The 17,244-nt window shown below is 50.5% G+C and overlaps 1 protein-coding gene across 2 annotated transcripts; it reads left to right on the top strand.

Annotated features, from left to right (window-relative positions):
• The first annotated feature begins 5,186 nt into the window (after nt 1-5,186).
• LOC113010513 (caspase-1-like) lies at nt 5,187-17,008 on the top strand. 2 transcript variants are annotated; one of them, XM_026149606.2, is made up of 10 exons: nt 5,730-5,778; nt 9,230-9,317; nt 10,302-10,518; nt 10,597-10,816; nt 10,888-11,004; nt 11,073-11,182; nt 14,396-14,486; nt 14,925-14,982; nt 15,225-15,271; nt 15,794-17,008. In XM_026149606.2, the coding sequence occupies exons 3-10, from the start codon at nt 10,309-10,311 to the stop codon at nt 16,327-16,329; spliced, it is 1,389 nt and encodes a 462-aa protein (XP_026005391.1). In that variant the 5' UTR covers nt 5,730-5,778; nt 9,230-9,317; nt 10,302-10,308; the 3' UTR covers nt 16,330-17,008. The 2 variants fall into 2 exon arrangements, with proteins under 2 accessions (XP_026005390.1, XP_026005391.1); XM_026149605.2 differs by lacking the exon at nt 9,230-9,317 and having other exon boundaries at nt 5,187-5,778.
• The last annotated feature ends 236 nt before the right edge of the window (nt 17,009-17,244 follow it).

Consider the following 17,244-nt stretch of genomic DNA (forward strand, 5'->3'; position numbering starts at 1 on the left):
GCAGGACCCTCAGGCTCCCAGGCCTCTGGTAGAGGACACGAGCTTGAAGCCTGCTGGGCGAGAGCGGATCAATACTTTGTTTATACTTTATTATTACTTCAGTCTTTATGTTAATCAATTAATTGATGTTCTTTTTTTATCCTATACCCAAATTATATTCTTGTTTTTTATTTATTCCTTCTGTTATCTATTATGAGTACCTGCGTCTCCCGGGGTGCAGTATCACTTTCTTCCACCGGATGGAGCCAGATCGTCCTTTAGCTCAGGCCTACCACGAGCTGGCGGTAGTTCACTGAAGTGCGACGAGCCGATGTGTTCAAACAGAAGTCACATTTACAGCCCTGTGTGCTCGCCGTCGCTCCACGGCAGCAATAACAGCCACACAGTGCGAATATATACCAACAGCTCAACTATGAATATGCAGAATATCACAGAGGTGCATTGTGGGTAATCCCAGTCTGTCTGAATGGGAAAATCAATTCCTCGATTGGACTTTCACACCAACACAAAGGTGACGTCACAAAACAACTATTTCCTTTTTTAATTACTCCGACTGTTAACAATTCTCTGACAGCCGCCGATCGGTCGCTCGTGACGGGATTTTTAACCAAACTGAAGCGTTAACAACACCAAATGGTTCCTGCCTTTCCATTTGGGCCGCCTTGGTTCTCTTTATCCAGTCGATGGTCTTTGTCGGCACCAGTTTGTTGGTTCTTTCATGAGAGAAGACACGATCTTCTGTTAAACCTATTAAGCTGTTAAAGGTTGGAGTGTCTGTTCCTCAGCTCAGCAGGGACGAAGAGCGCCACCCCCAGGCTGTAAGCAATCTTAATGTGATTGGTTAACTGGGTCAAACTGGGTCTCGGCTCATCTCCGCCCCCTGTGGCCATATGAAGACCACTCTTCCCACTTCACCATGGCAACCGTCTCTTGTCCTCCAGTCAGCCCTGCAGAGAGGGAGAGAGAGCACCTACACCTGGAGGTGCAGCTTTATTTTGGTGGACCCAGTGTGCTCCACCTCCACGGTGTGCGGTAGGGCTCCGTCAGCACTGGTGTAAGAACAAGATAGAAATGTGTGATTTCAATTGTGAGGGAGAAATTAAAAATACTGAGGTGAAAGAGCAAAAACAGGTTGCAACATGAGCTCCTGCATCTCTGTCCAGTCTGTTCTTTGGTGTGCGAACTCAAGCTTCAATAATCAGTCTTTGCTGCAGCTCATCTGATAAAATGACTGAGGTGGAGGAAACAGTGGTGCTGCGATGCTTGCTGCATGGACCAGAGACACTGAGAGTCCAGGTGAGACGTGCCAGTACCCACGGCACAGTCCCTTTCAACAGCAGGCTGCATGTTTGCTCATTCAGACTTGGGACAGACTGCAAAGGGTCTGCAAATACAGTCCCCATCAGAAGTTCACGACCACCTGAAAAATCACCAAAAACCATATTTGCATGGTTGGATCTTTGCGAGGTTCCAAAAACAAGGTTCAAAGGTGTTTTGTCTCACTCCCATTTCTTCTTGTTGCAGGTTGAAGCTCGACTTGGAACTTCGTTAAGATCCAAACATGCAAAATATGATTTTTGGTGGTCTTAAACTTTTGATCGTACATTCTGGGTGAAGGCGACAGTAAGCAGACTTCCATGCTGGATCGACCAGTGGCCCATGCTGTCTCACCTGAGAAGGGTTAATGAGGCCTTGCTGTGGAGCCGCTCGTGCTTCTGTGGACATTCAGTTTGGGGAAAGTGTCCACGCTGTTGTCTTGTGGATGTGGACGGCGTCTTTGTGGATTTTAACGACAGAGGAATGTTAGTCGTAGTCTAAGGAGCTCAGAAAGAAAAGCGTCTGGACTTCTTTAAGTTTCTTAAAGACGTTTCATCCGAGAAACTTCTTCAGTTCTAAGAGCGACTGGTAGAGAGTCCCAGATTTAACCCTGTGGGAGGGTCCCCAAGAGAGTCGTGGACCCCCTGTTGATCCTCTACCTAATCACGCGAGCTGATCGCTAACATCGGACACTCGTCTCTTATCTCTGGTTCTGTTCCATCTTCTCTTAAAACTCAACAATAACTCCCGTACAGGTAAAGAATGGTTCAGACCCTCCAATCTAAATCATTTCAGGCCAGTTTCAAATCTGCCTTCATGGCCAAAATTCTTTAAAAGATGGTGGCTGCACAGGTTCATGGACACCTCACTGGAAATAACTAACGAACAGTTTCACTCTGGCTCCCGTTCTTCTCACAGGAACAGCTCAGGTAAAAGTCCCCAATGATCTTCTGCTTGCAGCTGACTCTGGACTCATCTCCATGCTCATCCTTGACCTTGCAGCAGCATCTATTGGCATCAATGTCACAGCACTCGCCTGGTTTACCTCTTATCTGAATTGTTATTATTATAAGAGAGAGACCACATCAGAGAGCGCTATGGTTTCATCTGGATCTTGTCAGTGAGGTTGGTGGAGTTGATGCAGTGTTTTCCCCACGGTGGGTGCTGGGATGGTGGGAAGGTGTTTGGAAATGTTGTAAGTGGCTGAGTTTATGCTGCTAACAGAGGCTGTGTCCCGATTCAGGGTCTGCAGCCTTAAAGGCCGCATTTTAAGGCCGATTACGTCACAGCGACGCGACGAAGGCTGTCCCAATTCAAAGCTCGAAATGCGGCCCTCAAACGCGTCCTTCGTCTCCCTGCATTTTAAGGACGTGGCGGTGTAGACTTCGTTAATATGTGTGCACGCCATATAAACACTGGAAGGTGTGATGGAAAAACAACTTTAATAAAGAAACAATATTGAACAATGAGTATAATAAAGTAGTGACTGCAAAGTAAAGTGAATCGCCTGGTGGTGAGGTGTGGAGCTTGCCATGTGTGGCAAACCTCAGAAACAAAACTACACAGCAGAAAAACAAAGTTGTTTTACTTTGTCGATGTGCAGGGACGAAGCAGCGACAGGTGGGTTACAGGATTTCCAGTGACTGAATATTTTCACATTTTTGTCATCCATCAGTTTTATCACCTATGTGCAAGTTGTCATGGAAACTGATGAGCAGCCACTGATCAATGATCTCTGATCAACGATGTTGCTTCAGTGCTGCTGCCCTAACGACAGCTCCAGGCGGCTTCGCGGCGTTCTCTCTGATTAAGTTTCAGCGTCATCGTGACGATCTCACGCCGTCATCGATCGCAGAGCCTCTTTGAACTCATCGGTCCTTCCAGCTGATGCAGCATTTACCTGCAGGACGGGTCTGACACAGCGAGCAGCGAACAGTCATCCATCAGTGCTGACGGTCTCCACTGAACACGAGCACAGTGATGCTTTTCTTCAGTGGCTCCGCCCACACACCGAAGGATGAGTTTCGAGCAGCTTTTGTGGCGATCGGCCGTGAGAGAGGCAGCGCTCCCTCCTCGGGTCCCTCACACTCTGAAACCTCAGCTGCATTTCAGCACTTTCACCTGTGCAGCCAGTCACCGCCCACTTTCAGACAGGCACCGATACAGGTGTGGTGCTCGGACACCTCGGCTGTGGTTTGGCTTTTGGAGTCTAGTAGAGACGCTTTATTAGAGACCAGTGAAAACCAGCACTCATCCTTTTAATGGTGGCAGCGCTGAGTCACACAGGTAATGTGTCACATGATCTTCTGCCATTTTTAGTAAAGGAATATGATTCAGTCAGCTACGAGGGCCTGGCTGAAACATGTAATGTGACCGGACTGTGGTGGTGTTTAACGTCAGAGACAAAACTGTGGATTTATCTCAGTGGGTGAGGTGCTGTGACGTGGATGAGAGCTTATCTGCGAGTGTGTTTGTGGGTTTCAGATGAAGAGCATCATCAGTGCGTGCCTTTGTCTTCTGGTCTGTGTTCGATGTCTACAGCAGGCGGCCGGCTCGTCTGCAGAGCGTCCAAAACTCTGCAGTCACACCGCTGACTCGCTCAAACAGAGGAGCTCAGTAACTCCTGTCATCAGCCGCTACGCTGGCTGCCGACCGTCTGTGTGGGTGTGAAGTGGTCAGACTCAGCGTCCAGGAGGGCGGTAGGGAAGCAGACATTTCAGGTTTACAGTGGACCCTATCATACGTGAAACTCAACAAAACTTCCACCCAAGGTAACACAACTCAAAAGGATTTGGTGACACAGCTCACCTCTGCTCTCTCACCTGACTCTGGCAGAGACTGACTGTACACAGGGCCAATTAATCTCACTTCAATTAGTCCGGCAAGCTGAGGGACCTAAACCTCTACACAGATGACTGAAAATGGCAAAAACCTCCTCACACATTTACACAAACGGCTCTATTTATGAAAAAAGAGACCTTGAAACAAACAAAAGGAAGGATGTCTGTGGTAGAAGAAACCCCTCCTCTTGATGTCACGTCTGACATCAGCAGCACTTTGAAATGAGGCCTCTCCTCACACCTGACCCTCATGAAGACTGAAAGAAAGAACAAAGTATAAACAAATCTGTGACAAAGAAACAGCAGCGACAGACTGCTCACACAAACAAACCCGGGACAGTTACTGTGACGAATCACAGCAAACACAGAGACAGAGGGCTGTGCAAAAGCAAGTGGGCACACCTGGGACGAGTGGAGAGCATCCACAGGGTTTGAACACTTCTGTTTGGACTGCTTCATACCTGAATGAAGGCTGGGACCACTCGCTCACAGCAACGTTTCATTCATGCAATTCATTCTTTTTCATTTTAAGTTTCTAACTTGATGTTCGAGTAATGATCTATCATACGTATCAGCTACAGTAAAGGTTGTACTGCACGTGCAGTCAGCAATGCATTTCACATCGTTCCATAATCGTACATACGTAACCGTTTCTGCTAAGCAAGAAGAGACTTCCAGCTCTACATGCATCATGTCTGCCTGCTGCTTGTGTCTGTTCCACCCTGCTGTGATCCTGGGCTGTGTTATGGGATGTTGTCTGCAGCTGATAAAGCCTGTTTGATGTGTTATAAATCAAGTGTTTTATGATCTTGTGGGACGGACTGTGAAGTGATTTAAGGCCTGTGTGTGATTGTTGATGTTCATGCACAGGCTGCTGCACCCGAGGCCTCGCTGTTTCAGGCGCTGCTCGGTGTGGGCGTTTCTGTGGTCGACGCCAGCGTGGGCATGCTCCTGCACAGCTCCCTGCTCACAGTTTCTCTTTTTCACAAAGCGCCATCGTGCCGACAGTTACAGACGAGGCTTGTTCACATGGGCAGAGGTGGGGCTGTATGCGGCCTCTCACCGACAACACGAAGGCAAAGACAGGACAGAAATAGGTTGTCGGTGCGAGTCCGCAGCCTCGGGCTGTTGCTGTGAAACGTTCACTTTCTGTCCCACCCGGAGCCTCAGGCTGCTAGTTGTGGCACACCTGGAATACAGGTAAACTGTTTCTATCACACAATCAAAGGGCCTCAGGCAGCAGCACTGCGTGATGCATGATCAAGTGTAGATGCAGCTGCAACAGTGTACCTGTGTTCCAGGTGAGCCAGCACTGAGCAGCCTCAGCTGTGATTGGACACCACACACAGAAAAGTGACCTGCACTGAAAAACAGGGAAATATCAGATATTCAAATATGAAACTGGCTCTTGGACCGCTTTCTTGAGAATTTGGAAATGTCCCAAACAATCTTTCAAAAGCTCTTCCAGAGAACTGAATAACGAGTTTCCAAGGAAGTCATCTGGAACAAAACCTGGCACGGAGAATCTGCGGGGATATAAAAGCCGACGGCGCCACGCAGGAGCTGTTTGCAGCTCTCGGCAGACTGAAGCGTTCATCGGAGGAGGACGGGACTCCCTGCTGTAAGTCTCCCTTCTGCTTTGTGTTGCTTTGTGTCGTTGACAGCTTCCAGCCGTGTCCGAGGTTTCTGAGTGATCCTCAGCTCGGACTCTGACTGCTGAGCGACGCTTCAGGAGCGTCCTATCAAATGTTAATCCTGGAAAGGTTCCTTGAAGACTCGAGGCGACGTGATTTGATAGATTTGGTATTTTCTCAGCTTTAAACTGCAGTCGTTTCTTTCCTAACATTTACCTTCATTTCTGGAAACTTTCATCTTCTTCCACTATTTCTGTGACCCAACAAAAGTCCAACCAGCAAAAAAGTTCCAGCGTCAGAGTCACAAAGCTTCCAGCCGCCGTTAGCAGCCGTCAACACCTGATGGGGTACCGCTGTGCCCCGCGGGCGGACAGGCCGGGCGCAGTCGAGAACGACAGCTTCGAGAACAGCACGGGTGTGTCAGCTAAAAGGAACCTGTGAATGCAATAGCTCGATAACATGTAGAGTTTTGAACTCATACCACTGGCGTGTCTGCTGGGAGGCGGCGGGCAGCGGTGCCCACCCCCGGCGTGTTTTCTCCCACCCAGCCTGAGAGGGCTCCTTTGGCCTCTCCAGTAAAGATCATATATCAAGGTGAGAAGCAGATGTCAGGTCACATGTGTGTGCTGCTGGCTTCAAACACGTCGGCAGCTGAAACGTAAGCGAGTCGTCTCGTGGCGCCATCTTGCTGTACCGCGACGGCGCCGTGGAGCTGGTTATGGTAGGGTGACCATTGATTTCCAATAAAGAAAACACTTGGCCCAGTCCTGAAGAACTTTAATAATACTGCTGGCTTAAAGAAAACTTTAACATATTGAAACATTCCTTCTCTGTGCGGTTAATGAATGGCGAAATAAAAAGTGTCATATAGTCAGCGAGTGCAAAAAAGAGGACGGTTGGTCACCCTAGTTCATGGGGACATCGCTCGGGTAACATGTGGAAATGCCTCTGAAGGATGCAGCGCCATGATCACGTGATCACATGTGTGCGTTTGACCCTGCGATGAAACAGAGCGCATGCGTGTGAGTGTGCAGCACTGACTTTTCATCGCCACTTCACGGTAACATACTGGCGTCGCTGTGTTACGGTAGCTCACCGTTCTGCAGGATGACACCGTGTTTGCTGGTGTGGTAGCACTATGGTAACGCACCGTAGCCTTTTTTACGGTATCTCACTGGCGACAGTGACGTTATGTTGTAAATTACGTCAACAAAGTAACGTCATACTGTGATTAATAAATTGGTATACTACCGTTTATTCACGGCATGTCACTGTAAGCCCGCTGCAAGGCAATAAACTGCAATATATTAACCAGTAACTCACCGTGTTTTATGCAGCATACCCACATCCACGAACTTGACAGCCGAGGTCACCAGTGAACTTATAAAACTCCTCCTCAGTGGTCTCCCTTCTTGTTCCTAGGCATGTGAATGAAGGCAGAAAATGTCCTGAAAGTGGCAGGGCAGTTCTCAGTTCCACAGGAAAGCCTATAGTGAGCTAATGTTTGTGGCTTTTAACATGCAAACTGAACAATATAAATTTGCGTGCACTGAAGCCACAAAATTTAGAAATACACACAGTTGCAGAAAGTTCAGTGACCAATTACCTTTCCTAAATGACATATGCAAAAAATAAGAGTATTGTCAATAGGGACCAATTCCCAGTTTTTACATGATCAAAATTATTCACAAAAGGCTTCAATAAAGAGAAAATGTGTGCCAACAAGAGAGCAGTGCACAAAAATGATTTGAGCTCGACGCTTTAATGGGTTTAACATGACTTAGTCAGCACTCCGCTCCGTACAGGTAGTACAAGCACACCTGAAAACACTGACCAGCTAACAGCTTTAAGCATTTGGGCGCAACCTCGGTAGTTCACCGATTCACCTGTTGCAAACGTCCAAGTTTCTATCAAGTCTCATAAATCCATCGGCAACTATTACCTAACTAGTCTTTTGAGTCTCCACATTCAGAGATATTGACATTTTGTCTTTAAATGAAAATATCCTGGTAGCTTAAAAGTCAAAACAAACAGTACTAAGAGCGCATTTCGGACTTCTCTCGAATAAGTGAAAAAAACACTTACCTTCAGACTGATTAGCTGGTTCCGATCCAACTTTAATGTGTCCCATGTCAGTCCGTTTTAGGGAAAAAGTGTTAAGTGGTTTCATTTAATTTTGAGATACTCCCGCATGGACGAGCAGCAATTTGGAGTCTAGCAGAGTTACCACGAATAGCATATGATCTTCAGATATAATCCGATCAACCTTGCATTTAACCCGATTGAACATCCAGTTACCTCTGACTACTTCTAAGTTGCACATGTTAACGGTCTCATCATCACTCTGTGCTGCAGCGAACTGTATCTGTGGCACAGAATAGTTGATGGCCATGTCGTTCTCCTGCTTTGCACCTTTGTTTGAGTCTGAATTGCAGCTTAAACGTGCAAAACTAAGAGAAGCAGATCAATATTTTCTTCTTCTTGTTATTTAATGGTGGTTGGCAACCAGCGAAAGGAGCATTAACCACCTCGATTTTCTATCCCCATTGTTGTTTTGAAAGTGAATACCCGACGTGTGCGTCATACGTCACGTTGTACGTCAGGTGAAGGTGTGGTGTCGGCTATCGCGCCTGTCGCATTACAAAGCTTTAAAAACACAACCCAACGCGCTAAACACGAACAAACATAAACACCCGTGTTACATTATCACGTATATCAGGACATCTCTCCTGAACCAAGACGAAGTGGTGCTACAAAGGAATTATTTCTTTAGGAGAGCATTTAATAGCAGTCTGGCCTGCAGCAAAATGCACCGCTAAAAATACAGTTTCTGCTTGTCCCAGAATTTATTAATTTTGAGAGTGAAGTTGTAGGACTGATGCTGGTTAGTGGTGTAGGTTTCATGGATGTGACACCTTGTGTAAAATGACGACCAGAGCATATTATTAAATCAGTTCACTGTAGTTAGGCAGAGGTGTCTTAAAAAGTACCACCTTATACAAAACAAATGAAGGTCCAGTATAAGAAAGAATAAGAAGAGAAAAAAAGCAACATCCTGCTAAATGAAGTCATGTTTAAACATTACTCTAAATGTAGCCATTAGTTTTTGTTGCTGGCCATACAAAAACAAGCATACTTCAATTATATTTCCCAACCTAGTACATATACTAATAATGCTTCTGGGGACTTTATTGGCCCCCGTTTTAGTACACAACAGTATTCTTGAAATTAACTTTGAGATGTACTTTTTGCTCACCATAAATGTACTAGCATAATGTCTACAAGAGTATAATTAAAATATACTCGACTATCACAATACTAACCTTACAAGTATACTATTAATTTACTTTTTAGTTTACACTGGAGTTACTTCTGATTGAAAAACAGTAATTAAAATGCAATTGAAACATATTTTTAACAAATCTCTTCATTCCCCAGATATCAGATATCAGTTCTAACTATCAGAAGGCTTCATTTATAAAGAACTGCTCCCATAGTTCAAGCACCAGAATCATATAGTGAACAGGTGAGAAAGTGTTTTGAGAGTTGAGGTTTATTAACTATTGACCCTTTTCACTCACGGTTTGCAAAATTTCATTTTTTAAATTAATGATTTGCCCCACTTACTCTGTTCAAAAGGTAAAAGATGCTGATGCTTAAATGTAATTTGGTCTAAAAAAGGAAGAAAATACATACAAAGTAAACTAAAGGTATACTTGCTTGTTTTCTAGTTTTTAAAGTATACTTGAATATTCTTTTTGGTAAGAGTGAGACTGGCTGTTTGATACAAAGTGGGCTGTAATAATGTTTCACATTGTTTGAATAAACAAATACATTTATTAATATATGAGGTTCCATTCAGTTCAAGGAATTAAATTTTACTGTGGCTGCAACTTACTCCTTAAGTTAAAAATGATGCTGTATATTGTAGTTTATATGTCATACTACTCTCACAGTGAATCACATTTTATAGTAACACACTCTGAATGAGGATTTAAGTGATTACTCTACAGTGTAATCGCACACGTGCAGGCTGAAAGCGCATCAGGCTGAATGAACCTGCCGTTCAGACCCGGGAGGCGGAGCTACTTTCACCTGAGATCATCTCTGTGGCAGAACTTTCATTTACAGACAGGACTAACAAGGCTGAACCTACAACACTACAGCTGTCATTACACTAACATGTTTATTTCATAGAGAAAAAATACCCAAAGTTTGATGCAAGCAAAGAAAGCGAGCAGTGAACAAAGCCTGTAGCTCGGTGCTGATCGTGTGTACATGTGGACGTTTTTACTTCTGCCTCCTTTACACAGTAACAATAATATTATTTATAATGTGGTAATGTTGTGCACTGCATCACTGTGGCGTCTGTGATGGATGACAGCGTTGAGCAGCGTGTTGAGCAGCGTGTTGAGCAGCGTGTTGAGCAGCGTGTTGAGCAGTGCTGCTCATTCAGCAGCTGTTCATGACGGATCCACTGAGCCGATTCTGTCCTCTGATCTTCTCGCAGGGCAGCGATGGCGATGAGCACCGACAACATGACCAGAAACATCCAGGCTACAAATGTGCCCCGACGGACAAAGCGTGTCGCCCTGCTGATCAACAACATGCATTTTTACAATCCGGCATTAACCAGACACGGGGCTGACAAAGATGAGCAGGCCGTGGTCAACCTGCTCCACACTCTGGGATACGAGGTGGATAGACATCGGAACCTACCTGCACAGGTAACTTTCCTTCACTGAGGCTTGCACTGCTTTTCCACAGCGACCCAACGACTGACGTCTGACTTTTTGCTCTTACAGAAAATGGACGAAGCTCTGAAAAGGTTTAGCAGACGTCCGACACTGCCCCTCACAGACAGCGTGTTTGTTGTTGTCATGTCCCACGGAGGCATGGGAACTATCTGTGGAACGGGCAATCACAGGATGGAAATTGACCGAATTTATGAGCGCTTAAACTCTAGAAACTGTCCCGCGCTGAAGGACAAACCGAAGATCGTCATCATTCAGGCGTCCAGAGGAGGTGAGTCTCCGCTCGCGCGCTGCTGGCGGCTGCTGTGAACATGGCGTTTCACTAAGCGTTGTCTGTTTCAGTGCTCGTACCTGGAAGACCGCCTGTGCCCACAGATAACATGAGAGCTCGATCAGTAAATGTAGCTGCTCGGCTGCACACGGAAAAGGATTTCATCACTCTTCATTGCAGCGCGCCTCGTGAGTCCTGCAGCATCCAGTACTGATCACTGTCACACACAGCTGTTCACACCTGTTTGTGTTTGCAGACATAGCTGCATACAAACACCCGGCGTACGGCTCCTTCTTCATCCAAAGTATCGCTGAGGTGTTCAGCAGTCGGTGCGTCCAGGATCCCATCGATGAACTCTTCAAAAAAGTACGTTTAAGAATATTCTGAACTCTTTGAAAACACGACGAAGGTCTGAGAACCAGACAGGTGACCACAGGTGGTGCTCAAAGCCCCGCCCATTTGGCCTTTTACTCCATAAATGGAGGAAACGTGTCGGGGAAAAAGAGCCAAAGAGCCCATCCTGTTACAGAACCTGGAGCATTGAAGCTCCTACAAATACGCGTTTTCAAACTGAAGTGTGACGCCTCCCTCAGTCTCCCTCCCTGAGCCTCCCTCCCTCGTCCTCCCTTGTCCTCCCTCATCCTCCCTGGGCCTCCTTGGGTCTCCCTCGGCCTCCTTGGGTCTCCCTCGTCCTCCCTCGTTCTCCCTCCCTCGTCCTCCCTGGGCCTCCTTGGGTCTCCCTCGTCCTCCCTCGTCCTCCCTGGGCCTCCTTGGGTCTCCCTCGTTCTCCCTCCCTCGTCCTCCCTCGTCCTCCCTGGGCCTCTCTCGTCCTCCCTCCCTCGTTCTCCCTCGTTCTCCCTGGGCCTCCTTGGATCTCCCTCCCTCGTCCTCCCTTGTCCTCCCTGGGCCTCCCTCGTCCTCCCTTGTCTTCCCTGGGCCTCCTTGGGTCTCCCTCGCCCTCCCTCGCCCTCCCTCGTCCTCCCTCGTCCTCCCTGGGCCTCCTTGGGTCTCCCCTTGTCCTCCCTCGTTCTCCCTCGTCCTCCCTTGTCCTCCCTGGGCCTCCTTGGGTCTCCCTCGTCCTCCCTGGGCCTCCTTGGATCTCCCTCCCTCATCTTCCCTCGTCCTCCCTCATTCTCCCTCCCTCGTCCTCCCTCGTCCTCCCTGGGCCTCCCTCGTCCTCCCTTGTCTTCCCTGGGCCTCCTTGGGTCTCCCTCGCCCTCCCTCGTCCTCCCTGGGCCTCCTTGGGTCTCCCTCGCCCTCCCTCGTCCTCCCTGGGCCTCCTTGGGTCTCCCTCGCCCTCCCTCGTCCTCCCTCGTCCTCCCTGGGCCTCCTTGGGTCTCCCTCGTCCTCCCTTGTCCTCCCTGGGCCTCCTTGGATCTCCCTCCCTCATCTTCCCTCGTCCTCCCTCGTCCTCCCTTGTCCTCCCTGGGCCTCCTTGGGTCTCCCTTGCCCTCCCTCGTCCTCCCTGGGCCTCCTTGGGTCTCCCTCGTCCTCCCTCGTCCTCCCTTGTCCTCCCTGGGCCTCCTTGGATCTCCCTCCCTCATCTTCCCTCGTCCTCCCTCGTCCTCCCTGGGCCTCCTTGGGTCTCCCTCGTCCTCCCTCGTCCTCCCTTGTCCTCCCTGGGCCTCCTTGGATCTCCCTCCCTCATCTTCCCTCATCCTCCCTCGTCCTCCCTCGTCCTCCCTGGGCCTCCTTGGGTCTCCCTCGTCCTCCCTCGTCCTCCCTTGTCCTCCCTGGGCCTCCTTGGATCTCCCTCCCTCATCTTCCCTCGTCCTCCCTCGTTCTCCCTCCCTCGTCCTCCCTCGTTCTCCCTCGTCCTCCCTCGTCCTCCCTGGGCCTCCTTGGATCTCCCTCCCTCATCTTCCCTCGTCCTCCCTCGTCCTCCCTCATCTTCCCTCGTCCTCCCTCGTTCTCCCTCCCTCGTCCTCCCTCGTTCTCCCTCGTCCTCCCTCGTCCTCCCTTGTCCTCCCTGGGCCTCCTTGGATCTCCCTCCCTCATCTTCCCTCGTCCTCCCTCGTCCTCCCTCGTCCTCCCTGGGCCTCTCTCGTCCTCCCTCCCTCGTTCTCCCTGGGCCTCCTTGGATCTCCCTCCCTCGTCCTCCCTTGTCCTCCCTGGGCCTCCCTCGTCCTCCCTTGTCTTCCCTGGGCCTCCTTGGGTCTCCCTCGCCCTCCCTCGTCCTCCCTCGTCCTCCCTGGGCCTCCTTGGGTCTCCCCTTGTCCTCCCTCGTTCTCCCTCGTCCTCCCTTGTCCTCCCTGGGCCTCCTTGGGTCTCCCTCGTCCTCCCTGGGCCTCCTTGGATCTCCCTCCCGCATCTTCCCTCGTCCTCCCTCATTCTCCCTCCCTCGTCCTCCCTCGTCCTCCCTGGGCCTCCCTCGTCCTCCCTTGTCTTCCCTGGGCCTCCTTGGGTCTCCCTCGCCCTCCCTCGTCCTCCCTCGTCCTCCCTGGGCCTCCTTGGGTCTCCCTCGCCCTCCCTCGTCCTCCCTGGGCCTCCTTGGGTCTCCCTCGCCCTCCCTCATCCTCCCTCGTCCTCCCTGGGCCTCCTTGGGTCTCCCTCGTCCTCCCTTGTCCTCCCTGGGCCTCCTTGGATCTCCCTCCCTCATCTTCCCTCGTCCTCCCTCGTCCTCCCTTGTCCTCCCTGGGCCTCCTTGGGTCTCCCTTGCCCTCCCTCGTCCTCCCTGGGCCTCCTTGGGTCTCCCTCGTCCTCCCTCGTCCTCCCTTGTCCTCCCTGGGCCTCCTTGGATCTCCCTCCCTCATCTTCCCTCGTCCTCCCTCGTCCTCCCTGGGCCTCCTTGGGTCTCCCTCGTCCTCCCTCGTCCTCCCTTGTCCTCCCTGGGCCTCCTTGGATCTCCCTCCCTCATCTTCCCTCGTCCTCCCTCGTCCTCCCTCGTCCTCCCTGGGCCTCCTTGGGTCTCCCTCGTCCTCCCTCGTCCTCCCTTGTCCTCCCTGGGCCTCCTTGGATCTCCCTCCCTCATCTTCCCTCATCCTCCCTCCCTCGTCCTCCCTCGTTCTCCCTCGTCCTCCCTCGTCCTCCCTGGGCCTCCTTGGATCTCCCTCCCTCATCTTCCCTCGTCCTCCCTCGTCCTCCCTCATCTTCCCTCGTTCTCCCTCCCTCGTCCTCCCTCGTCCTCCCTCGTTCTCCCTCGTCCTCCCTTGTCCTCCCTGGGCCTCCTTGGATCTCCCTCCCTCATCTTCCCTCGTCCTCCCTCGTCCTCCCTGGGCCTCCTTGGGTCTCCCTCGTCCTCCCTCGTCCTCCCTTGTCCTCCCTGGGCCTCCTTGGATCTCCCTCCCTCATCTTCCCTCGTCCTCCCTCGTCCTCCCTCGTCCTCCCTGGGCCTCCTTGGGTCTCCCTCGCCCTCCCTCGTCCTCCCTCGTCCTCCCTGGGCCTCCTTGGGTCTCCCTCGTCCTCCCTCGTCCTCCCTTGTCCTCCCTGGGCCTCCTTGGATCTCCCTCCCTCATCTTCCCTCGTCCTCCCTCGTCCTCCCTGGGCCTCCGATGTCATGGTGCTGGCTCAGAGACACGTTCTGGTCCTCCTGTTCGTGGAGCTGATGCGTGGTCACAGTGTGGTATTTCTGACCCACAGGTCATGCAGTGCTTCCGTGTGCCAGGCATGCAGCAGCTGATGCCGAGCGTGCAATTACACACCCTGACGAAGCCCTTCTACCTGCTTCCAGGTGAGTGCAGAAACACGAGGTTGTGTGTGAGACTGTGACACCTGGATTATAAACCTGTGTTCATATAAATGCAGCTTCAGCGCTCGGACTGATTTCAGTCTGTGATGTGCTGCATGAGGACAGACACAGAGTTCCTTCTCGTGTTTGTTTCTTCTCTCACCCCAACCAATCACAGCAGATGGCCCCGCCCCTCCCTGAGCCTGGTTCTGCCGGAGGTTTCTTCCTGTTAAAAGGGAGTTTTTCCTTCCCTCTGTCGCCAAAGTGCTGCTCATAGGGGGTCATATGATTGTTGGGTTTTTCTCTGTATCTATGAAGCACCTTGAGGCGACTTTTGTTGTGATTTGGCGCTATATAAATAAAATTGAATTGAATTGAATTTTTTTCTGAGGTGCTGTGAAAAGTGTAAACCTATCATTTTGACCCCGGATGTACTTACAGGAAACGTGCAGGTGCCTACACGACCTGAGGATCCACGCGGGAGACCGGACGCTCTCAGGTAGGAGGAGGAGGACTGAAAGAGGAGAGCGGAAAGCCTCTCCTCTCTGCTTCTTTATTTTAAGCCTCACATTCCCCTCCATGGCTGTAGATCTCTGCATGTTGAAGGAACAGCCTGTCACTGTAGGAAACCCAAGAATCAGTCTAGCTAGCACAGAGAGCCCCGCTCCATCACGCCTGTCTATAACAGTATGACAGCCATGTGATGTCCAAGTGTGCATGCTGACCCCCTCCTGCTTTCAGGGCGGAGCCTGCTGGAGTCCGATGGGTGAGGTCAGAGCTGAAGAAGTGTAAGTGTGTTTTTAATGTGATTCAAACAGCGCACGGTCCCATCACTCATTCTGCCGAGCTTGGACAGACGGGACTTCTTTAAGTTTCTTGAAGACGCCTCATCCGAGGAGCTGCTTCAGTTCTTGGACCAAACGGTATTTAAACGCCGGTGGGAGTGTCCCTCAATGGTGACTCATCTCATGAGCTAAGGCGAAGCAATGTGACCCTGCCATACTGAGATCACCTGACCTCAGGCTGGACTGTAGGTCGTGCACAGTCTGTGTCGTAAGCCACGCCCTCTGTCCAAAGTGGACACAGATGTGATGAAATGTGAACACTGGCATCCTCAGGGAGTGGCCTTTGACCTTTTGGAGCAGTGGTCCAGGTCAGTGTAGTCCACCTTCTGGCTTTAGAACTGAAGCAGCCTCTCGGATGAAACGTCTGGACAAACTCGGAGAAGTCCGGTGGTCTTGGTTTGGCTCCTGAGACCGCCGAGGCCTGGATGACTGACTGTAGCTGGATTGTGTTTGTTCTCTCATCAGATTGCTGTCAGCTCACCATCGACATGAACACGGTGAACAGGAAACTCAAACTGTCCCACCATACCAAGAAAGTGGAGTATCTGTCGGAGCCTCAGCGGTATCCCGATCATCCCGACAGATTCGACCGGGCTCAGCTGCTGTGCAGAGATGGGCTGGTGGGTCGCGGGTACTGGGAGGTGGAGTGGACCGGCGAGGTTTACATAGCGGTGAGTTACAGAGGGATCAGAAGGAAAGGAGACAGCAACGAGACCCTGTTCGGGTGGAACAACCAGTCGTGGAGTCTGTACTGCTCCGATACATACGCCGTCTGGCACGACGGCAAAGAAACGGCACTCTCCTCGCGCTCCTACTCCTCATCCTCCCTGTCCGACTCTAGTAGGGCAGCAGTGTACGTGGACTGTCACGCTGGCACTCTGTCCTTCCTCAAGGTCTCCTCTGACACTCTGACCCACCTCCACACCTTCAAGACCAAATTCACTGAGCCCGTGTATGCCGGGTTCAGAGTCTTCACTGAGTCCTCATTGCGTCTGTGCTGAGTGGCATGGAGAGCGTCCACTCGTGGGGTGGGCTAGAGTGGATGTGTTTTCAGAGTAATGGTAGAGGGAGCTTTCTCTCGCTTCTCTTCGAGTTGTGACATTTCTTTCCTTTATCCTGCATGTGCTGCACTCGGGGTCAAAGGTTTGGCTGTAGTTCTGACCCAGGCATCAGTGATGTTCCCGCTGTGCTCCTCCCTGCCTGAGGGTGGTGCTGTTCACTGGTTAAAGACTTTAACTGGAACCTGACCGGGCTGGTTTGGCTCCGCCTTCTTCCAAAAGTCACATGCCTGCAGCGTGAACGTGTTTTTAAACTTTGTGCATGTTGTAAATGTTATAAACACAAATGTCTGACTGTGCGACACACTTCCTGTTGTGTGTGTAACTGTGGAGGCGGGTCGTTGCTCTGGCTGTGACGCTCTGATGACCGTGGTTGCACGCTCTGACAGATGCTTTTATGATGACTGTGATGTTTTTGTGTAATTGTGTATAAAGTTTGATTTGAATGTGCAGCTGTAGTTCCTCAGTGTGGCCACCTGATGGCAGCAAACCCTCCGACTCTTTCAGCGTGATTCACTGCTTCCTGTTTCCAGACAGTGTCTGATTGGAGGACACAGAAAGTCCAAACAAATGTGTACTTATGTGATGTTTCAAAGATCAATAAACAGAAAAGTGAACGGCTCGTTTCTGTCAGTCTTCTCTGAAGTCTGTAGATGCTGAGGAGCGTTGCAGGAAACCACGTCCATCTTTAAAGTGGGCCGACGTTCCCACGTTAGCCGACGTTCCCTCTGTTCCCTCTCTGTTCCCTCAGAATCGGGACAAGCTGATGTATCCTGTTGTGACTGTGGCTGTCAAGCTTTCCTTTTCTGCCCCACCCCATGTCTCAGGCTGTTGTTGTGCCACACCTGGAATACAGAC

This window comes from Astatotilapia calliptera, chromosome 18, assembly GCF_964374335.1.
Source record: "Astatotilapia calliptera chromosome 18, fAstCal68.1, whole genome shotgun sequence".
NCBI lineage: Eukaryota > Metazoa > Chordata > Actinopteri > Cichliformes > Cichlidae > Astatotilapia > Astatotilapia calliptera.